Raw genomic sequence first — 24,499 nt, 5'->3', positions numbered from 1 at the left:
ACTAGTACTGTCTGGAGGAACAAGTACTGCCTGGAGGAACTTCTAATGTATGGAGGAACAAGTACTGTCTGGAGGTTCTAGTACTGTCAGGAGGAACTAGTACTGTCTGGAGGAACTAGTACTGTCTGGAGGAACTAGTACTGCCTGGAGGAACTTCTAATGTATGGAGAAACCAGTACTGTCTGGAGGAACTAGTACAGTCTGGAGAAACCAGTACTGTCTGGAGGAACCAGTACAGTCTGGAGGAACTAGTACTGTCTGGAGGAACTAGTACTGTCTGGAGGAACTAGTACTGTCTGGAGGAACAAGTACTGTCTGGAGGAACTATGACTGTCTGGAGGAACTAGGACTGTCTGGAGGAACTAGGACTGTCTGGAGAAACCAGTACTGTCTGGAGAAACCAGTACTGTCTGGAGGAACTAGTACTGTCTGGAGGAACTAGTACTGTCTGGAGGAACTAGTACTGTCTGGAGGAACTAGTACTGTCTGGAGGTTCTAGTACTGTCTGGATGAACAAGTACTGTCTGGAGGAACTATGACTGTCTGGAGGAACTAGGACTGTCTGGAGGAACTAGGACTGTCTGGAGGAACTAGGACTGTCTGGAGGAACTAGGACTGTCTGGAGGAACTAGTACTGTCTGGAGGAACTAGTACTGTCTGGAGAAACCAGTACTGTCTGGAGAAACCAGTACTGTCTGGAGAAACCAGTACTGTCTGGAGGAACTAGTACTGTCTGGAGGAACTAGTACTGTCTGGAGGAACTAGTACTGTCTGGAGGTTCTAGTACTGTCTGGAGGAACTAGGACTGTCTGGAGGAACTAGGACTGTCTGGAGGAACTAGGACTGTCTGGAGGAACTAGGACTGTCTGGAGGAACTAGGACTGTCTGGAGGAACTAGGACTGTCTGGAGGAACTAGTACTGTCTGGAGGAACTAGGACTGTCTGGAGGAACTAGTACTGTCTGGAGAAACCAGTACTGTCTGGAGAAACCAGTACTGTCTGGAGAAACCAGTACTGTCTGGAGGAACTAGTACTGTCTGGAGGTTCTAGTACTGACTGGAGGAACTATGACTGTCTGGAGGAACTAGGACTGTCTGGAGGAACTAGGACTGTCTGGAGGAACTAGGACTGTCTGGAGGAACTAGGACTGTCTGGAGGAACTAGGACTGTCTGGAGGAACTAGGACTGTCTGGAGGAACTAGGACTGTCTGGAGGAACTAGTACTGTCTGGAGGAACTAGTACTGTCTGGAGGAACTAGGACTGTCTGGAGGAACTAGGACTGTCTGGAGGTTCTAGTACTGTCTGGAGGAAATAGTACTGTCTGGAGGTTCTAGTACTGTCTGGAGGTTCTAGTACTGTCTGGAGGTTCTAGTACTGTCTGGAGGTTCTAGTACTGTCTGGAGGAACAAGTACTGTCTGGAGGTTCTAGGACTGTCTGGAGGAACTACGACTGTCTGGAGGAATTAGGACTGTCTGGAGGAACTAGGACTGTCTGGAGGAACTAGGACTGTCTGGAGGAACTAGGACTGTCTGGAGGAACTAGGACTGTCTGGAGGAACTAGGACTGTCTGGAGGAACTAGGACTGTCTGGAGGAACTAGGACTGTCTGGAGGAACTAGGACTGTCTGGAGGAATTAGTACTGTCTGGAGGAACTAGGACTGTCTGGAGGAACTAGGACTGTCTGGAGGAACTAGGACTGTCTGGAGGAATTAGTACTGTCTGGAGGAACTAGTACTGTCTGGAGGAACTAGGACTGTCTGGAGGAACTAGGACTGTCTGGAGGAACTAGGACTGTCTGGAGGAACTAGGACTGTCTGGAGGAACTAGTACTGTCTGGAGGAACTAGGACTGTCTGGAGGAACTAGGACTGTCTGGAGGAATTAGTACTGTCTGGAGGAACTAGTACTGTCTGGAGGAACTAGGACTGTCTGGAGGAACTAGGACTGTCTGGAGGAACTAGTACTGTCTGGAGGAACTAGGACTGTCTGGAGGAATTAGTACTGTCTGGAGGAACTAGTACTGTCTGGAGGAACTAGTACTGTCTGGAGGAACTAGTACTGTCTGGAGGAACTAGTACTGTCTGGAGGAACTAGTACTGTCTGGAGGAACTAGGACTGTCTGGAGGAACTAGGACTGTCTGGAGGAACTAGGACTGTCTGGAGGAACTAGGACTGTCTGGAGGAACTAGTACTGTCTGGAGGAACTAGTACTGTCTGGAGGAACTAGGACTGTCTGGAGGAACTAGGACTGTCTGGAGGAACTAGTACTGTCTGGAGGAACTAGGACTGTCTGGAGGAATTAGTACTGTTCTAGTTACGCTCTGTGGGTTGTACTTGTATTGTAATTTCTGAAGTAACTTAATTATCACATTTGACCAAATCACTTCAACTACATAGATTTATATTATTATACCATCACTGTGGGATGAAAACTGCCTAACTCCAAATATGTTTTAAAATTATTATTTTTTAAACATGAATCAATACCATTGGTTGGCTTTTTCGTCTGTTTGAACGTTTCACAACCCCTAGCGCAATGAAATGGATTCAACATAGCTTGTCATCCAAACTCTTAGGTCCATTGGCTCTCAAAGTTGTCCGTCAAACCCTGTATCTCCACCATAGCTCTTGAAGTGAAGTGCTCTTCTCTAGAATAAAGGCTCTTGAAGTGCATACAATCTCTACAATTAGTCAATGACAAAAAACAACAACTATATATTCTTACAACTCTATCATAGGTTTATACAATTGTAACCACTGACCTTTTTCTGTTTATTTTATTTGAGAAACATTCACTTTTGCGAAACTGTCACTTTCAATTCATGTGTAATGATTTGTAGTTCTAAAGATGGTTTATTTGGTTTATTTCTATCGTATTTTACGTTTCATAAGAAGAGAATGTACTGTTATGGATATACTATATCCATTTGTTACTATATTGTCATTAAAAAAAATTTAATAAAATACAAATGTGTACTTGTTCACTCAGAAGTTAAGGTTAGCTACATGGTTAGCGAAAAAGGCAAAAACAAAAAACACTTTTGACATTTTGACAAAGCTGTATTGCATCTAGATGTGACTGGTAAATCCTACTTTGGCAGGAAAAAGATAATTGAGTTAACTAGGGCAATTAATATCTGGACTGTTTGATTAGCCATGGAAACACAAACAGTAGGCTATTATCTGTTTTAAAACCTTTCATTATGTGACAATGGATAGGCTAACGGGTAGCTTACAGAATGTAGCCTATTGGAATATAGTCAAATAACAAGGGGCCTATTGCAACCATCGATGCAGCTAGATTATCACCAGGTGATGTCTCGTTAAACCATCAATAGCGCTAAATTCACCTGCACAGCTGATCTCAATTGCATCCATTATTGGTCACCTCCTCACCGCTCCCTAAAAGATGATGTCGGTGTTACATTAGTCAGAGATCTGTATTTAATGACGAGATGCTTATGTCGCTGCCCTAACAGTGGGAGTCGTCCCAGAGGCAGGAAGGCAGGCGACAAGCTTAGGTCTGCCTATTAAACCATTAGAAACACAGTAGGTTAATTCTGGACTTATTTTGAGCCCTCTCTCTTCGCCTCTTCCTCTCTGCCTTAGTCCTTCTTGCAACCAAAGTCTTTCAAGTTATGTTTGCCCTCTTGGTTGGTATTGTCATCACAACGACGTAGTACTTGTTGAACAGACTAAGAGTCCAAAAGGAAAGTTCTCCAGAACAAAAGAGTCATCAAGTTAAGATCTGACATATGTACCATGAACCTAGGAGGTTTGAAATTGAGGGATCCTATCAGAAATGATTCGAGATTTCCCCATTCATAGATGGTATTATTGATACTTTAGCTACTGGGTACCATGGATCACCTATGGCCTTGCAGTCCAAATGAGACAGTCCTGGGGAAAGTAGTGTGGATGTATCTACAAGCACGACAGGCATCACACAGAGTCATCACACAGAGTCATTACATAACACAGATTGAGGTGATTGACGTGATAGAGGTGTAGGTAGGTGAATGGAGAGCAGACGTGATGATGAAACAGTAGGAGACTGGAAAGGTTAATAACATACCAAACACACAAAGGAAGCAAACCAAATACATTTGTAGGGCTTCATTTCAGCTGTGGGTTGGTTGGTGACATGGTTGAGGGTTGGGCGAGACATAAGGGGTGGTGATTTGGGGAGGAGCTAGGCAGATTAGTAGGGAGGTTGAGTTTCTTGTAGTTTGCAGAAGGGGTGGTGATTTGGGGAGGAGCTAGGCAGATTAGTAGGGAGGTTGAGTTTCTTGTAGTTTGCAGAAGGGGTGGTGATTTGGGGAGGAGCTAGGCAGATTAGTAGGGAGGTTGAGTTTCTTGTAGTTTGCAGAAGGGGTGGTGACTTGGGGAGGAGATAGGCAGATTAGTCGGGAGGATGAGTTTCCTGCTGTTTGTAAAATGGGTTGATTGGTAATTTAGGAGGAGATAAGTGGATTGGTTGAGAAGTAATTTGTAAAAAGGGGTTGGTTGGTGGGTTGGTGATTTGAGAGGTGGTAAGTAGATTTCCTGTTTGTAAAGGGGGGTTGGTTGTTTGGTTGGTGATTTGAGAAGTGGTAGGTGGATTTCCTGCTGTTTGTAAAAGGGGTTGGTTGGTGGTATGGGAAGTGCTTCATGGCAGAGTGAACTGGCGGAATTGATCAGAGGGCACATTTGTCAGAGGACGGCCAATACTGGAAGGGCTGTAGCTACTTACTGAGAGAGGAGAGGGGCGAGGAGCATTGGAGCTCCAGGCCTGAGTACAGCTGTTGGGGCCGGGGGGCTGCCCCTGTCCAGAGTCAGGCTGGGAGACCTGAGGGGTCTGACCAGGAGGGGACAGGACAGTCAGGGGACAGGGAAGGTCCCAGAGGAGGGGGACATAAGGAGGTAACATGTACATAAGGAAGTTGCAAAAGTGGGCAAAAAGGGGCAAATGAAGACAATATAGTGGCACAGGTTAATTAATCTAAGGAATTTAAATTAAGACAATAAATTGGCACAGGTTAATTAAACTAAAGAACTTAAATTTAACTAAGCAAAAAGATAACATTACAAACTATAGATTGTAAAGTAACTGAAATAGCAAAGAGATACTAACTACTGTAGCTAGATTTGAAACGCAACATTTGGCAGCTGCAGAGCTGAAAAGAGAATAAAGCGATATAACTGATGTAATGATGGGATAGATGAGGATTATGCAATACAGCGTCCTCACACAGTAGCTAGTCTCTTCACTCCCTGGTGGGAATAATTAATCAATGGTGAATTGGTTGAAGTCTGGAAGTAGGTGGTTAAAAAGTCAGTCATTCTCTACACAGCCTTCAAAAGAGATTAAAGACAGTTACACACATACAGTATCTAAGATATCTTGATGTCCGGAAAGAAGATCAGTAATGAAAACTGCACAATGGTGAGAGTCTAATCAACATTGACCCACCGCTAGGCTAGGCTACTGCTAAGCTATTGCTAGGCTACTGCTAGGCTATTGCTAGGCTACTGCTATGCTAGGCTACTTCTATGCTAGGCTACTGCTAGGCTACTGCTAGGCTAGGCTACTTTATGTTTATGCTTGGGTGTACTTTGTGTAGGGAGGACTCTAACCTACGTGAAGATGAGTGTCTCTGAGATGTGGCTGTCCAGACTCAACACAAAGCACTGTGTGCGTGTGTGCATGTGCGCGTGCGTGTGTGTGTGTAGATTTCTAACCTGTGTGAAGATGAGTGTCTCAGAGCTACGGCTGTCCAGACTGAGGACAAAGCGGATGGACTGGAAGAGCTCTTGGATGCTGGCTCTGAACTGTTCTTCCTCCATACCACAGGTAGCACGGGAGTATAGGATCCGAGACTGGATAATGAACTTCAACAGGTACTCCAGAGCCTGGGGGATGAGGGGGAATGGGGGAGAGGAGACAAGGGCATCGAAATGTTAGTCTCACATTGCCATACTTTTCAATTCTTGTTCACTTGTGAAAACTGGAAATCAAGGTTCTGTAAACAACGTGGCAAAGGCATTACTTTATTAATGTAGGCCTAGAAAACAATTCATTTGATTAAGATAAGTATTAAAAACCAGGTAGGGTTTCAGTCTACCGTGATTTTGTATCTACATTAAGAGGAGGGGAAACAACGACATAGAAACCTTTAAAAAGGTGTGATATTTTTTAAATAAATAAAACCTTATTTATTTTCAGTCAACTGTGATAGTTTTCAGACATAAAGGATTGAGGAGGACCATCCCAGAGCCAGATAAACAGACAGAGCCATGGCATGGGACATGGATGTAACCAGACATGCTCTCTAAGGACAGAATAGGGGTGCAGACTGTCATCCAGTTTTTAAGATAATGCAGAATAATGCGGATACAATCTATTATTTACAGGGAGCACTTTTACATTGCATTGTGGCATATTTGATATAAATGAGTAAACTTTATTAATAGTTTATTCAACTCGCTTACTGAGTAGTCTCCTAAACACATTCAATTTAAACTTTACTGTACAGGTGATTGTTATCTGATCAGAATATTTCTGACCAGGAAAAAAGCTTTGAGCCTTGTATTTTATTTAACAAGGGCCCAGATTTTTTTTTCTGCTCAGGTCACAGACACGGTCAAGGAAATTTTCAGCACCCACAACATAACACAACCCACAACAGCACCCACAACATAACACAACCCACAACAGCACCCACAACATAACACAACCCACAACAGCACCCACAACATAACACAACCCACAACAGCACCCACAACATAACACAACCCACAACAGCACCCACAACATCGCCCCGTGTCTATGGTCAAAAGGACAGGGACAACTTCCAGTGGAGCTCCTACCCTCATGGCCTCCTGAATGTGGTCCTGTTTTACCACTTCTGCAGAACGGTCCATGTACCACTTCAGACAGCGGATCAACTCTCTGGATGGGACACACAACACAGGAAAGACCATTCATCACAACATGCAGTACCAGTCAAAAGTACTCATTCCATTTTTTTTTTTTTTTTACTATTCCCTCAAAACTATTAAATAACACATATGGAATCATGTCGTAACTAAAAAAGTGTTAAATCAAAATATATTTTAGATTTGAGATTCTTCAAAGTAGCCACTCTTTTCCTTGATGACAGCTTTGCACACTCTTGGCATTCTCTCAACCATCTTTATGAGGTAGACACCTGGAATGCATTTCAATTAACAGGTGTCTGTTTCAACCAACATAGGTCAGACAATGGTAGGATCTTCTTTTAGTACTGATAGATATTTCATGTAAATATGTATGATACTTTTCTTAAGTCTCTCTTAAAGTGCTAACAGTCAGGATCTGGATAACATGTGTGAAATGAGGTATATTTTCCGTTATTTAAAAATTGACTGGCTTTCATCAAGCTGCCCACTCAACCTGTAACTAGTGCCTGCAACCTGGTTCAGGTTATCAGTCAACCTACCAGGGTCAACCTACCAGCACAGGAATAAAATCATTAACATCTATTGATCACATTTTTTATGTAGCTTGAAAGCAGTATCCAGATCCATCGGATGTAGTGATCACAATATAGTCGCCATATCTAGCAAAACCAACATTCCAAAGGCCCTAATATAGTTTATAAGAGGTCATGCAAGACGTTTTGTAGTGATTCATATTATGTTGATGTAAAGAATATTTGCTGGTCTGTGGTGTGTAATGAGGAGCAAACAGACAAAAAAAACAAAAAAAACACTTGACACATTTATGAAATTGCTTATTCCAAATACTAATAAGCATGCACCATTTAAGAAAATTACTGTAAAAACTGTTAAATCCCTGTGGATTGATGAGGAATTGAAAAATGTTATGGTTGAGAGGGATGAGGCGAAAGGAATGGGAAATAAGTCTGGCTGCACAAGTGATTGGCAAACATACTGCAAATTGAGAAATAATTTGACTAAACTGAATAAAAAAGAAGAAGAAACTACACTATGAAACAAAGATAAATGACAAAGAATGATAATAAAAAGATTTGGAGCACCTTAAATGAAACTTTGGGAAAAAAGGCAAACTCAGCTCCATCATTCATTGAATCCGATGACTCAATCATCACAGAACCAACTGATATTGCCAACTACTTTAATGTTTTTTATCATTGGCAAGATGAGTAAACTTATGCATGACATGCCAGCAACAAACGCTGACAATAGACATCCAAGTACATCTGACCAAATTATGAAAGACATGTATTGAAATTTTGTATTCCGTAAAGTGATGGTGGAAGAGGTGAAAAAACTATTGTTGTCCATCAACAACAAGCCACCGGGGTCTGACAATCAGGATGGAAAATTACTGAGGATAATAGTGGACGATATTGCCACTCCTATTGCCATATTGCCATATTTTCAATTTAAGCCTACTAGAAAGTGTGTGCCCCCAGGCTTGGAGGGAAGCAAAAGTCATTCCGCTACCTAAGAATAGTAAAGCCACCTTTACTGTCTCAAATAGCCAACCAATCCACCTGTTACCAACTCCTAGTAAACGTTTGGAAAAAATTGTGTTTGACCAGATACAATGCTATTTTACAGTAAACAAATTGACAATAAACTTTCAGCATGCGTAAAGGGAAGGATATTCAACAAACATAGCACTTACATAAATGACGAATGATGATGATTGGCTGAGAGAAATTGATGATAAAAATATTGTGGGGGCTGTTTTGTTAGACTTCAGTGTGGCTTTTGACATTATTGATCATAGTCTGCTGATGGAAAAACGTATGTGTTACGGCTTTACATTCCCTGCTATAATGTGGATAAAGAGTTACCTGTCTAACAGAACACAGAGGGTATTTTTTAATGGAAGCCTCTCCAACATAATCCAGGTAGAATCAGGAATTCCCCAGGGCAGCTGTCTAGGCCCCTTACTTTTTTCAATCTTTACTAATAACATGCTTTGAGTAAAGCCATACATGTCAGCTACTACTGCGACTGAAATGAATGCAACACTTAACAAAGAGCTGCAGTTGGTTTCAGAGTGGGTGTCAAGGATTAGAAATATTAGTTAGAAATATTTAGAACTAACACTAAACCTCAACTAAATATTGTAATAAATAATGTAGACATTTGAGGTGACTAAACTACTTGGAGTAACCCTGGATTGTAAACTGTCATGGTCAAAACATATTGATAAAACAGTAGCTAATAAAGTGCTGCTCTACCTTCTATCAACAAAGGCAGGTCCTACAGGCCCTAGTTTTGTCGCACCTGGACTAATGTTCAGTCATTTGGTCAGGTGCCACAAAAAATGTTGTTGATGTACACAGAGAGCTAATATTAATAATATGCATGTTAATCTCTCCTGGCTCAAAGTGGAGGGGAGATTGACTTCATCACTACTTGTATTTATGAGAGGTATTGACATGTTGAATGTACCGAGCTGTCTGTATGAACTACTGGCGCACAGCTCGGACACCCATGCATACCCCACAAGACATGCCACAAGAGGTCTCTTCACAGTCCCCAAGTCCAGAACAGACTATGGGAGGCGCACAGTACTACATAGAGCCATGACTACATGGAACTCTATTCCACATCAAGTAACTGATGTAAGCAATAACATTTGATTTAAAAAAAACTGATAAAAACACACCTTATGGAACAGCGGAGACTGTGAAGCAACACAAACATAGGCACAGACACATGCATACACACACACTATACACATATGTACACATGGGTTTAGTAATGTAGATATGTAGTGGAGTAGGGGCCTGAGGGCACACAGTGTGTTGTGAAATCTATGAATGTATTGTAATGTTTTTAAAATTGAAAAAACTGCCTTATTTTCGCTGGAGCCCAGGAAGAGTAGCTGCTGCTTTGGCAGGAACTAATGGGGATCCATAACAAATACAAATGTTGAAGCTCTCTGAGAATGGCACATCTACGTTAGTCTTTAGATCAACGATAAACCACTACATACACATCAAAGGATGAGGAGATAAACTAACTTAACTTTGAAGAGAAAAACCAGCTAAAACAAAGGTGTGATCTCGATCAGCAAATAGCCAGCTGGGGCTCAGCTGTGACAAAGTCAACCATCTTAGTCTCAGCAGTGTCATGTCTGTTGTACGACTAACAGAAACTCACTTGTACGCCAGCGCTCCAGCAAAGTGCTTCTGGATGTAAGTGTCCATGACGGGACGGAAGTGATAGTACTTGCTGTCCCTGAGCAGATTAATGATGAACACCTGAGGTGAGAGAGAGGGAGAGAGAGAGGAGAGAGAGATATTCAGAGAGAGAGAGAGAGAGGGGGGTGAGGGGGGACAGAGAGAATGAGAGTGTCGGAGAGAGAGTCAGGGATAGAGGGAGATAGGGAGAGAAAGAGAGAGAGAGAGAGAGTCAGGGATAGAGGGAGAGAGAGAGAGAGAGAGAGAGAGAGAGACAGAGAGAGACAGAGAGAGAGAGAGAGAGACAGAGAGAGACAGAGACAGAGACAGAGACAGAGACAGAGACAGAGACAGAGACAGAGACAGAGACAGAGAAAAAGAGATCCAGTCAGAAGCTCCACTCCAGTTAAATGTTTTACCAGGCTGAGATGAGGCTGCACAGAGTGTGCATCCAACATCTCATTCTCATTCAGACACTATTGCATTTAAAGTGCACTACATTTGACCATTGCATCCTGTTCCCTATATAGAGTACTACTTCCTGGTCAAATGTAGCGAATGTATAAAGAATAAAAAACGGAAATATCACATTTACATAAGTATTCAGACCCTTTACTCAGTACTTTGTTGAAGCACCTTTGACAGTGATTACAGCCTTGAGTCTTCTTGGGTATGATGATACAAGCTTGGTACACCTGTATTTGGGGAGTTTCTCCCGTTCTTCTCTGCAGATCCTCTCAAGCTCTGTCAGGTTGGATGGGGAGCAAAGAGTTCAATCTTGGTTTCGGGGCAGCAGGTAGCCTAGTGGTTAGAGCATTGGGCCAGTAACCAGCAGGTAGCCTAGTGGTTAGAGCATTGGGCCAGTAACCAGCAGGTAGCCTAGTGGTTAGAGCATTGGGCCAGTAACCAGCAGGTAGCCTAGTGGTTAGAGCATTGGGCCAGTAACCAGCAGGTAGCCTAGTGGTTAGAGCATTGGGCCAGTAACCAGCAGGTAGCCTAGTGGTTAGAGCATTGGGCCAGTAACCAGCAGGTAGCCTAGTGGTTAGAGCATTGGGCCAGTAACCAGCAGGTAGCCTAGTGGTTAGAGCATTGGGCCAGTAACCAGCAGGTAGCCTAGTGGTTAGAGCATTGGGCCAGTAACTGAAAGGTTGCTAAATCGAATCCCCGAGCTGATGAGGTACAAATCTGTCGTTCTGCCCCTGAATAAGGCTAACCCACTGTTTCTAGGCAGTCATTGTAAATAAGATGTTTTCTTAACTGACTTGCCTAATTAAATAAAGGTTAAATAAAATAAAAATGTAATTCTTCAGACCAGAGAATCTTGTTTCTCATGATCGGAAAGTCCTTAGGTGCCTTTTAGCAATTTCCAAGCGGGCTGTCATGTGCCTTTTACTGAGGAGTGGCTTCCGTCTGGCTACTCTACCATAAAGGCCTTCTGGAAGGTTCTCCCATCTCCACAGAGGAACTCTGGAGCTCTGTCAGAGGGACCATTGGGTTCTTGGTCACCTCCCGGTCAGGGCCCTTCTCCCCGATTGCTCAGTTTAGCCGGGCGGCCAGCTCTAGGAAGAGTCTGGGTGGTTACAAACTTCTTTCATCTAAGAATGATGGATGCCACTGTGTTCTTGGGGACCTTCAATGCTGCTGACATTTTTTGGCCTCGACATAATCCTGTCTCTGAGCTCTACAGACAATTTATTCGACCTTCTGGCTTTGTTTTTTCTCTGATATGCACTGTCAACTGTGGGGCCTTATATAGACAGGTGTGTACCTTTCCAAATCATGTCCAATAAATAGAATTTTCCACAGATGAACTCCAATCAAGTAGTATAAATATGGAAACAGGATGCACCTGAGTTCAATTTTGAGTCTCGTTTTGAATACGTATGTTTGAATAGTTATGTAAATAAGGTATTTCTGTCTTTTGTTTTTAATACATTTGCAAAAATGTAGAAACATCTGTTTTCCCTCTGTCATTATGGGGTATTGTGATGTCATTATGGGGTATTGTGATGTCATTATGGGGTATTGTGTGTAGATTGATGAGGACATTTTTTATTTAATACATTTTAGAATAAGGCTGTAATGTAACAAAATGTGGAAAAAGGGAAGGGGTCTGAATACTATCTGAATGCACTGTATCTGAGAATAGGGAAGCATTTCAGGCTCTGCTCTATCATCTCTCTCCGACCAGACATCGTCTCTGTCTGACCAGACATCGTCTCTCTCCGACCAGACATCGTCTCTCTCCGACCAGACATCGTCTCTCTCCGACCAGACATCGTCTCTCTCTCTGACCAGACATCGTCTCTCTCTCTGACCAGACATCGTCTCTCTCTCTGACCAGACATCGTCTCTCTCTGACCAGACATCGTCTCTCTCTCTGACCAGACATCGTCTCTCTCTCTGACCAGACATCGTCTCTCTCTCTGACCAGACATCGTCTCTCTCTCTGACCAGACATCGTCTCTCTCTCTGACCAGACATCGTCTCTCTCTCTGACCAGACATCGTCTCTCTCTCTGACCAGACATCGTCTCTCTCTCTGACCAGACATCGTCTCTCTCTCTGACCAGACATCGTCTCTCTCTCTGACCAGACATCGTCTCTCTCTCTGACCAGACATCGTCTCTCTCTCTGACCAGACATCGTCTCTCTCTCTGACCAGACATCGTCTCTCTCTCTGACCAGACATCGTCTCTCTCTGACCAGACATCGTCTCTCTCTCTGACCAGACATCGTCTCTCTCCGACCAGACATCGTCTCTCTCCGACCAGACATCGTCTCTCTCCGACCAGACATCGTCTCTCTCCGACCAGACATCGTCTCTCTCTCTGACCAGACATCGTCTCTCTCTGACCAGACATCGTCTCTCTCTGACCAGACATCGTCTCTGTCCGACCAGACATCGTCTCTCTCTGACCAGACATCGTCTCTCTCTGACCAGACATCGTCTCTCTCTGACCAGACATCGTCTCTCTCTGACCAGACATCGTCTCTCTCTGACCAGACATCGTCTCTGTCTGACCAGACATCGTCTCTCTCTGACCAGACATCGTCTCTCTCCGACCAGACATCGTCTCTCTCTCTGACCAGACATCGTCTCTCTCTGACCAGACATCGTCTCTCTCTGACCAGACATCGTCTCTCTCCGACCAGACATCGTCTCTCTCCGACCAGACATCGTCTCTCTCCGACCAGACATCGTCTCTCTCCGACCAGACATCGTCTCTCTCTCTGACCAGACATCGTCTCTCTCTGACCAGACATCGTCTCTGTCCGACCAGACATCGTCTCTGTCCGACCAGACATCGTCTCTCTCTGACCAGACATCGTCTCTCTCTGACCAGACATCGTCTCTCTCTGACCAGACATCGTCTCTGTCTGACCAGACATCGTCTCTCTCTGACCAGACATCGTCTCTCTCCGACCAGACATCGTCTCTCTCTCTGACCAGACATCGTCTCTCTCTGACCAGACATCGTCTCTCTCTGACCAGACATCGTCTCTCTCTGACCAGACATCGTCTCTGTCCGACCAGACATCGTCTCTCTCTGACCAGACATCGTCTCTCTCTGACCAGACATCGTCTCTCTCTGACCAGACATCGTCTCTGTCCGACCAGACATCGTCTCTCTCTGACCAGCCATCGTCTCTCTCCGACCAGACATCGTCTCTCTCCGACCAGACATCGTCTCTCTCCGACCAGACATCGTCTCTCTCCGACCAGACATCGTCTCTCTCTCCGACCAGACATCGTCTCTCTCCGACCAGACATCGTCTCTCTCCGACCAGACATCGTCTCTCTCTCCGACCAGACATCGTCTCTCTCCGACCAGACATCGTCTCTCTCCGACCAGACATCGTCTCTCTCTGACCAGACATCGTCTCTGTCCGACCAGACATTGTCTCTGTCTGACCACCTATCGTCTCTGTCTGACCACCTATCATCTCTGTCTGACCACCTATCATCTCTGTCTGACCACCTATCATCTCTGTCTGACCACCTATCATCTCTGTCTGACCACCTATCATCTCTGTCTGACCACCTATCATCTCTGTCTGACCACTTATCATCTTTGTCTGACCATCTATCATCTCTGTCTGACCACCTATCATCTCTGCCTGACCACCTATCATCTCTGTCTGACCACCTATCATCTCTGCATCCCCAACACAACAGAAGGGAGGCTGGGGGGAGAGGGGAGGGATACGTCCTTTGACTCTGTTGTGAGGAAGTCTGGGCTAGTCTAAACACTCCCCTGAGATATGGCCCTGCAGCAGGCAGCTGTCTGGGAGGAAGCTACTAATAATCACTGGCTCTGGGCCAGCCCAGACAGAGTCCTAAATAGTGTACTACTTTTGACAAGACTTCACTATATAGGGTGCCATTTGGGACTCAGCCTAAAAAACACAGACACACTATCCTTCATTACTGAGGAGGGAACATGACAAGCAGACGCTGCATAGAGTACTGCAGCAAGAGGTGGACACCTCTAATGGAGAAAAGGGCATTTAGTGTCATACGCACGCACACACACATGCATGCACATGCACGCACACACATACACGCACACACGCACACACACGCACACACACACACATATACACACGCACACACACACACATATACACACGCACACACACACACATATACACACGCACACACACAAACAGACAGTACAGATTCTCAGAAGGTTTCTCACCAGTGACTGAAACACCAGAGGACCATACTTGTCAGTGTTGTCATCCAGAATGGAAAACAGGGTGTCCAAAATGTCTTGGAGGAACTGTCAAATAATAAAGATATGAAGATAAATGTTAAATATATGAACGGCCTTTAAAACCTGTTATGGCTGCACGCTGAATATTGAAAAAACTGGAAAATGTGTGCACATTTTCAAACGGCCTCCTAAGAAACTTTTTATTTTCCAATATGCATATATTTACTACGGTTGGATAGATAACAGTCTGTAGTTTCTAAAAAGGTTTGAATTGTTTCTCTAAGTCGAACAGAAATATTTTTACAGCCATTTTCCCAGCCGAATTGAGTTTTCCAAAATGCGATGTGTCTCTTTAAGACCTTCTCTATAAAAGGCCATTTGACTTGGGACGATAGGGACACGTCACAGGCGTTCGTCAGACTGTAATGCGGAAGTGAGAATTGAAAGGAGTCGAATATCTCGTCCCTGGACTGAATAACACAACTTCTTGTGAGACCTGCGCAGTTAAAAAAAAAATCCGGGCGCGAAGGATAATTTGGTCTCGGCTTCTGGAACAAGGTAGATAACGTTGAATATGATGCCTGACTACGATATTATTTGATACATGTCACAAAATCATCCTAAAGTATGTTTTTTCAATATACTTTAATTATATTATTGCAATTTATTCTGGACTTTAGATGTGAAACGACGGAAGAATTTTTTGAAGAAACGCTTTCTAGCGCAGCAATGCTATCGTGCTAGCTAACCAAAGAGGGAAATAATTCGTTCTGGAACCCAACTAAAGACTCTACTGGACATTGGACCCCGTTACAACATTCTGATGGAGTATCAAGAAAGATAAGACCCAATTTGGGATGCTTTTTCATATATATGTCGAACTGTTGAATGCTAACTCTGCTAACTGTGCTAGGCTAGCGCTTGACTAGAATCAATGCTGCCTTATGCTAGCTTCTGTTGTTAGCTAATATAACGATATATTGTGTTTTCGCTGTAAAACACTTCAAAAATCGGAAATGTTGGCTTTATTCACACGATATCTGTCTTTCATTAGTTATCCACCATATGTTTTTCTGAAATGTTTTATGAGGTGTAATTAGTAGCCGACGTTGGTGTATGTATTTTCTCTGGCTACTCCCGGCTGGATTCAGACTCAAGCTATGTATTAGCATTTTTGGGTAGCATCAATGTAAAACTGATTTATAGCTAAAATATGCACTTTTTATGAACAAAACATAGATTTATTGTGTAACATGTTATATGACTGTCATCTGAGGTCGTTTTTTCTGGGCTCTTTAGGTTGGTTTTAGTTTATTTCGGTTGGTTGTGCATGCTACTTCAATCATAATTCATACTTCATAATCATAATTCATACGTGTCTGTCCACTTTTGTATTTGGTGGTGAGCTAACATAAATATATGTGGTGTTTTCTCTGTAAAACATTTAAAAAATCGGACATGTTGGCTGGATTGACAAGATGTTTATCTTTCAAATGCTGTATTGGACTTGTTAATGTGTAAAAGTTAAATATTTAAAAAAAATAGATTTTGAATTTCGCGCCCTGCAGGGGTGTCATTTTCGGTCCGAGGTCGGGCTTGCACCCCAAACAGGTTAAACTCAGAGCGTTGCACCATATTTATTCAGAATGTATATTTGTTTTTCCTATAAAGTAAGCGTCTAACCTTGACAATCTCCTCTCCACTGACGTGGCGTAGGCGCCCCAGGATGTCCATCACTCTGTCTGGGTGTGCCTTCCACTTCAACAATGCAAGCAGGTCCACTGGGAACAAGATAATGGCAGTGGAATCAAGATCAGGATCAATGGCCAAGTAATCTACGTGAGCTTGGTGGGGAATGGGAGTGGAAAAGAGAATCGAAGAGAGGAGAGGAAAAGGGGAGAGTAGAAGAGAGGAGAAGGGGAGAGTAGAAGAGAAGTGGAGAAGAGAGGAGAGGAGAAGGGGAGAGTAGAAGAGAAGAGGAGAAGAGAGGAGTGGAAAAGGGGAGAGGAGAAGAGGAGTGAAGAGAGGAGAGGAGGAGAGAGAGGAGAGAAAAGAGAGAAGAGAAGAGAGGGGAATATAAGAGAGGAGAAGAGAGAAGGGGAGAGGAGATAAGAGAATAGGAGAGAAGGGGAGAGGAGATAAGAGGAGAGAAGAGGAGAGGAGATAAGAGGAGAGAAGAGGAGAAGGGGAGAGGAGAGGAAAAGGGGAGAGGAAATAAGAGAAGAGGAGAGAAGAGGAGAGATGAGAGGAGGAGAAGAGGAGAGGATAAGAGAAGAGGAGAGGGGAGGAGGAGAGGAGAAGAGGAGAGAGGGGAGGAGAAGAGAGGAGAGGAGAAGAGAGGAGAGGAGAGGAGAGGAGGAGAGAAGGAGAGGAAAGGAGAAGAGCAAAGAGACGTACCATTCTGTGTGAGCTTGGTGGAGGAGAGGAGAAGAGAAGAGGAGAGAGGGGAGGAGGAGAGGAGAAGAGAAGAGAGAAGAGACCTACCATTCTGTGTGAGCTTGGTGGAGGAGAGGAGAAGAGAAGAGGAGAGAGGGGAGGAGGAGAGGAGAAGAGAAGAGAGAAGAGACCTACCATTCTGTGTGAGCTTGGTGGAGGAGAGCTGTGTGGAGATCCAGAGGGTTTCCTTGGTGCTGCGTTGGAAGATGAGGCTGGAGGGTATGTTGGGACAGCCGTTGAAGTCCTCCTTACAGCAGGGCAGACCCAGGTACAACGCATGGTTACTGAACGTAGCGTTCTCATCACACTGGAGAGGAGAGAAGGATGTGAGGTACTGCAGAGTTCATGCCAGATGAACCCTACCTCCTTTAACAGCCAAAACTACGCTCAAACAAGCTTTGTACATACAGACCTTTATAGCACTTATTTCCAAGTGTTCATAGTACTTTAGGTTGTAAGAGAGGAGTAGGAGCTGTTGTGCCAGGAAGGGTTAGCAAAGGTGACCAGGAAGGGTTAACACAGGTGACCAGGAAGGGTTAGCACAGGTGACCAGGAAGGGTTAGCACAGGTGACCAGGAAGGGTTAGTACAGGTGACCAGGAAGGGTTAGCACAGGTGACCAGGAAGGGTTAACACAGGTGACCAGGAAGGGTTAACACAGGTGACCAGGAAGGGTTAACACAGGTGACCAGGAAGGGTTAACACAGGTGACCAGGAAGGGTTAGTACAGGTGACCAGGAAGGGTTAACACAGGTGACCAGGAAGGGTTAACACAGGTGACCAGGAGGGGTTAACACAGGTGACCAAGAGGGGTTAGTACAGGTGACCAGGAAGGGTTAGCACAGGTGACCAGGAAGGGTTAGCACAGGTGACCAGGAAGGGTTAGTACAGGTGACTAGGAAGGGTTAGTACAGGTGACCAGGAAGGGTTAGTACAGGTGACCAGGAAGGGTTAGTACAGGTGACCAGGAAGGGTTAGTACAGGTGACCAGGAAGGGTTAGTACAGGTGACCAGGAAGGGTTAGAACAGGTGACCAGGATGGGTTAGAACAGGTGACCAGGATGGGTTAGCACAGGTGACCAGGAAGGGTTAACACAGGTGACCAGGAAGGGTTAGTACAGGTGACCAGGAAGGGTTAGTACAGGTGACCAGGAAGGGTTAACACAGGTGACCAGGAAGGGTTAACACAGGTGACCAGGAAGGTTTAGTACAGGTGACCAGGAAGGGTTAACACAGGTGACCAGGAAGGGTTAACACAGGTGACCAGGAAGGGTTAACACAGGTGACCAGGAAGGGTTAGTACAGGTGACCAGGAAGGGTTAGTACAGGTGACCAGGAAGGGTTAGCACAGGTGACCAGGAAGGGTTAACACAGGTGACCAGGAAGGGTTAACACAGGTGACCAGGAAGGGTTAGTACAGGTGACCAGGAAGGGTTAGCACAGGTGACCAGGAAGGGTTAACACAGGTGACCAGGAAGGGTTAACACAGGTGACCAGGAAGGGTTAGCACAGGTGACCAGGAAGGGTTAGTACAGGTGAGAGGAGATACAGCTGATAGAATGCATCACTCTGCGCCTTTTCTTTTGGAATACAATTGAAGTCTGAAGTTTACATACACCTTAGCCAAAATACATTTAAACTCAGTTTTTCACAATTCCTGACATTTAATCCTTCTAAAAATTCCCTGTTTTAGGTCAGTTAGGATCACCACATTTATTTTTAAGAATGTGAAATATCAGAATAATAGTAGAGAGAATTATTTATTTCAGCTTTTATTTCTTTCATCACATTCCCAGTGGGTCAGAAGTTTACATACACTGAATTAGAATTTGGTAGCATTGCCTTTAAATTGTTTAACTTGGGTCAAACGTTTCGGGTAGCCTTCCACAAGCTTCCCACAATAAGTTGGGTGAAGTTAGGCCCATTCCTCCTGACAGAGCTGGTGTAACGGAGTCAGGTTTGTAGGCCTCCTTGCTCGCACACGCTTTTTCAGTTTCATATGGGATTGAGGTCAGGGCTTTGTGATGGCCACTCCAATACCTTGACTTTGTTGTCCTTAAGCCATTTTGCCACAACTTTGGAGGTATGCTTGGGGTCATTGTCCATTTGGAAGACCCATTTGCGACCAAGCTTTAACTTCCTGACTGATGTCTTGAGATGTTGCTTCAATACAGTGCTTCACGGTTGGGATGGTGTTCTTCTGCTTGCAAGCCTCCCCTTTTTTCCTCCAAACATAACGATGGTCATTATGGCCAAACAGTTCTATTTTTGTTTCATCAGACCAGAGGACATTTCTCCAAAAAGTACGATCTTTGTCCCCATGTGCAGTTGCAAACCGTAGTCTGGCTTTTTTTATGGCGGTTTTGGAGCAGTGGCTTCTTCCTTGCTGAGCGGCCTTTCAGGTTATGTTGATATAGGACTTGTTTTACTGTGGATATAGATACTTTTGTACCTGCATCCTCCATCATCTTCACAAGGTCCTTTGCTGTTGTTCTGTATGTTCATCTCCAGGAGACAGAATGCGTCTCCTTCCTGAGCGGTATGACGGCTGCGTGGTCCCATGGTGTTTAGACTTGCGTATTATTGTTTGTACAGATGAACAAGGTACCTTCAGGCGTTTGGAAATTGCTCTCAAGGTGAACCAGACTTTTGAAGGTCTACACTTTTTTTTCTGAGGTCTTGGCTGATTTTACCATGATGTCAAGCAAAGAGGCACTGAGCTTGAAGGTAGGCCTTGAAATACATCCACAGGTCCACCTCCAATTCACTCAAATGATGTCAATTAGCTTATCTGAAGCTTCTAAAGCCATGACATAAATCTCTGGAATTTTCCAAGCTGTTTAAAGGCACAGTCAACTTAGTGTATGTAAACTTCTGACCCACTGGTATTGTGATACAGTAAATGATAAGTGAAATAATCTGTCTGTAAACAATTGTTGTAAAAATTACTTGTGTCATGCACAAAGTAGATGTCCTAACAGACTTGCCAAAACTATAGTTTGTTAACAAGAAATTTGTGGAGTGGTTGAAAAACAAGTTTTAATGTCTCCAACCGAAGTGTTTGTAAACTTCCGACTTCAACTGTATTGGAGCTATATATTTGCTACATGCACAATAAATGGGATTTTCACTCAAAAAAGAGTAATTTTGTGAACGTGTTATGAACAGCTCTCTCCCGTGCCAGTGGTTTTACGTCGGCAGTCACCACTACATAGGGAATCCCCACTACATAGGGAATCCCCACTACATAGGGAATCACCACTACATAGGGAGTCACCACTACATAGGGAATCCCCACTACATAGGGAATCACCACTACATAGGGAATCACCACTGCATAGGGAATCCCCACTACATAGGGAATCACCACTACATAGGGAGTCACCACTACATAGGGAATCACCACTACATAGGGAATCACCACTGCATAGGGAATCACCACTGCATAGGGAATCAACACTACATAGGGAATCCCCAGTACAGGTGGAATCCCCAGTACAGGTGGAATCACCACTACATAGGGAATCACCACTACATAGGGAATCACCACTACAGGAGGATCCCCACTACAGGAGGATCCCCACTACAGGTGGAATCGCCACTACAGGAGGATCACCACTAAATAGGGAATCAACACTTCATAGGGAATCACCACTACAGGTGGAATCCCCACTACAGGAGGATCACAACTACAGGAGGAATCACCACTACAGGAGGAGCACAACTACAGGATGAATCACAACTACAGGAGGAATCACAACTACAGGTGGAATCACCACTACAGGTGGAATCACCACTACAGGTGGAATCACCACTACAGGAGGAATCACAACTACAGGTGGAATCACCACTACAGGTGGAATCACCACTACAGGAGGAATCACAACTACAGGTGGAATCACCACTACAGGTGGAATCACCACTACAGGAGGAATCACAACTACAGGTGGAATCACCACTACAGGTGGAATCACCACTACAGGTGGAATCACCACTACAGGAGGAATCACAACTACAGATGGAATCACAACTACAGGTGGAATCACCACTACAGGTGGAATCACCACTACAGGAGGAATCACCACTACAGGAGGAATCACCACTACAGGAGGAGCACAACTACAGGATGAATCACAACTACAGGAGGAATCACCACTACAGGAGGAATCACCACTACAGGTGGAATCCCCACTACAGGAGGATCACAACTACAGGTGGAATCCCACTACAGGAGGATCACAACTACAGGAGGAATCACCACTACAGGATGAATCACAACTACAGGAGGAATCCCCACTACAGGAGGAATCGCCACTACAGGAGGATCCCCACTACAGGAGGATCACCACTACAGGAGAAATCACAACTACAGGTGGAATCACCACTACAGGTGGATCACCACTACAGGAGGAATCACCACTACAGGAGGATTCACCACTACAGGAGGATTCACCACTACAAGAGGAAAACAACCATGGAAAGAAGAGGCAGAAAGAAGGCTGACCTTGTAGACATAGAGCTCGTGATTCTCGTCTGACAGCGTTGTCCCATCCTCTCTCATCAGTGGTGTGAAGGCAAAGCCAAACAGCTTCTTCTCCGCCTTGTCTTTGGCTGTGGAGAAGAGGATGAACAGAGAGGAAGAACAGAGAGGATGAATAGAGAGGAAGAACAGAGTGGAAGAACAGAGAGGAAGAACAGAGAGGAAGAACAGAGAGAATGAACAGAGAGGAAGAACAGAGAGGAAGAACAGAGAGGAAGAACAGAGAGGAAGAACAGAGAGGAAGAACAGAGAGGAAGAACAGAGAGCATGAACAGAGAGGAAGAACAGAGAGCATGAACAGAGAGGATGAATAGAGAGGAAGAACAGAGAGGATGAACAGAGAGGAAGAACAGAGAGGAAGAGACAGAGAGGAAGAACAGAGAGGAAGAACAGAGAGGAAGAACAGAGAGGATGAACAGAGAGGTTGAACAGAGAGGAAGAACAGAGAGGATGAACAGAGAGGAAGAACAGAGTGGAAGAACAGAGTGGAAGAACAGAGAGGAAGAACAGAGAGGAAGAACAGAGAGGAAGAACAGAGAGGAAGAACAGAGAGGAAGAACAGAGAGGAAGAACAGAGAGGAAGAACAGAGAGGAAGAACAGAGAGGAAGAACAGAGAGGAAGAACAGAGAGGAAGAACAGAGAGGAAGAACAGAGAGGAAGAACAGAGAGGATGAACAGAGAGGATGAACAGAGAGGTTGAACAGAGAGAAAGAACAGAGAGGAAGAACAGAGAGGTTGAACAGAGGAAGAACAGAGGAAGAACAGAGAGGAAGAACAGAGAGGAAGAACAGAGAGGAAGAACAGAGAGGAAGAACAGAGAGGATGAACAGAGAGGTTGAACAGAGAGAAAGAACAGAGAGAAAGAACAGAGAGGAAGAACAGAGAGGAAGAACAGAGAGGATGAACAGAGAGGAAGAACAGAGAGGTTGAACAGAGAGGAAGAACAGAGAGAAAGAACAGAGAGGAAGAACAGAGAGGAAGAACAGAGAGGATGAACAGAGAGGAAGAACAGAGAGGATGAACAGAGAGGAAGAACAGAGAGAAAGAACATAGAGAGACAATCACTCACTAAGTGTCATATGTACCCCAAATGGCTGGCCCACAGAAGAAAGAAGCACTATTGAAGTTTATCCTCTTCCACTATATTCAAGTGTTGCTGAACATTTACTATGTAACTGGCTTTAGAAAGGTCTAGCAAGCAGGAGTAGTTAAATGAGTTGTCTTCAGTATAATCTCTAGAACACAGACGTAAAATATTTTCGCGCAAATTTGATCAGCTGTGTGATTATCTTCCTGTGTTCATACGTGTTAGAAATTGAGATTTCCAGTCTAGCCAAGTCTCCGCACAAGTGCCAAGCACTCGATTATCATGACATTACTGATTATCTCTAGAGCAGACCGGTACTCACTGGAGCAGTGTCTGAACTCGAAGCGCAGGTGTGATCCTCTGAAGCGGTCTATGGGAATGGGCAGTTTAACCACCTCGCTCCAGCGAGGGCTGTTGTTGTGGTAGAGGACAAAGGAGCGGTGTTCACTGATGTGGGCTTCACCACTGCCCAGGCTGATACAGTCCTACAGGAAGACATACGCACAGGTCATTACACACACACACACACACACACACACACACACACACACACACACACACACACACACACACACACACACACAGGTCATTACACACACAAACGACAATCACAGACACACACAGGTCATTACACACCCACACCACAATCACAGAAACACACAGGTCATTACACACCCACGCCACAATCACAGACAGATACAGGTCATTACACACACACACACACACACACACACACACACACACACACACACACACACACACACACACACACACACACACAGGTCATTACACACACAAACGACAATCACAGACACACACAGGTCATTACACACCCACACCACAATCACAGAAACACACAGGTCATTACACACCCACGCCACAATCACAGACAGATACAGGTCATTACACACACACACACACACACACACACACACACACACACACACACACACACACACACACACACACACACACACACACACACACACTACAATCACGGACACACACAGGTCATTACACACACACACACACACACACACACATACACACACACACTACAATCACAGACACACACAGGTCATTACACACCCACACCACAATCACAGACACATACAGGTCATTACACACACACACACACACACACACACACACACACACACACACACACACACACTACAATCACAGACACACACAGGTCATTACACACCCACACCACAATCACAGACACACACAGGTCATTACACACCCACACCACAATCACAGACACATACAGGTCATTACACACACACACACACACACACACACACACACACACACACACACACTACAATCACAGACACATACAGGTCATTACACACACACACACACACACACACACACACACACACACACACACACACACACACACACACACACACACACACACACACACACACACACACACACACACACACCATAATGTGTACGGATGCATAGTCTTGATTGCAAATGAAATACACAACACAAATGTAACGTATTTTGTAGGGTCATCTGACATATTACGGTCGTCAGGGGGGGGGGGGGGGGA

The 24,499-nt window shown here is 44.6% G+C and overlaps 1 protein-coding gene across 19 annotated transcripts in view; it reads right to left on the bottom strand.

The window, feature by feature from the left end:
• Positions 1–24,499, bottom strand: part of LOC129815762 (dedicator of cytokinesis protein 3-like) — a 400,044-nt gene that overhangs the window by 48,870 nt on the left and 326,675 nt on the right. For 14 of the 19 annotated variants that reach the window (XM_055869857.1, XM_055869854.1, XM_055869856.1 and 11 more), the window contains 9 exons: positions 23,255–23,417; positions 21,809–21,915; positions 17,441–17,612; positions 16,553–16,650; positions 14,852–14,935; positions 10,130–10,230; positions 6,851–6,932; positions 5,723–5,893; positions 4,734–4,838 (listed from right to left, as the gene is read on the bottom strand). In XM_055869857.1, coding sequence (XP_055725832.1) covers positions 4,734–4,838; positions 5,723–5,893; positions 6,851–6,932; positions 10,130–10,230; positions 14,852–14,935; positions 16,553–16,650; positions 17,441–17,612; positions 21,809–21,915; positions 23,255–23,417 — 1,083 coding nt within the window. The remainder of the gene's footprint in view (positions 1–4,733; positions 4,839–5,722; positions 5,894–6,850; positions 6,933–10,129; positions 10,231–14,851; positions 14,936–16,552; positions 16,651–17,440; positions 17,613–21,808; positions 21,916–23,254; positions 23,418–24,499) is intronic. The other 5 variants (XM_055869866.1, XM_055869865.1, XM_055869868.1 and 2 more) reach the window with 1 other exon arrangement.

This window comes from Salvelinus fontinalis, chromosome 18 (genome assembly GCF_029448725.1).
Source record: "Salvelinus fontinalis isolate EN_2023a chromosome 18, ASM2944872v1, whole genome shotgun sequence".
Classification (NCBI taxonomy): Eukaryota; Metazoa; Chordata; class Actinopteri; order Salmoniformes; family Salmonidae; genus Salvelinus; species Salvelinus fontinalis.
The sequence above is the reverse complement of the archived record's forward strand: the minus strand, read 5'-3'. Positions and strand labels throughout refer to the sequence as shown.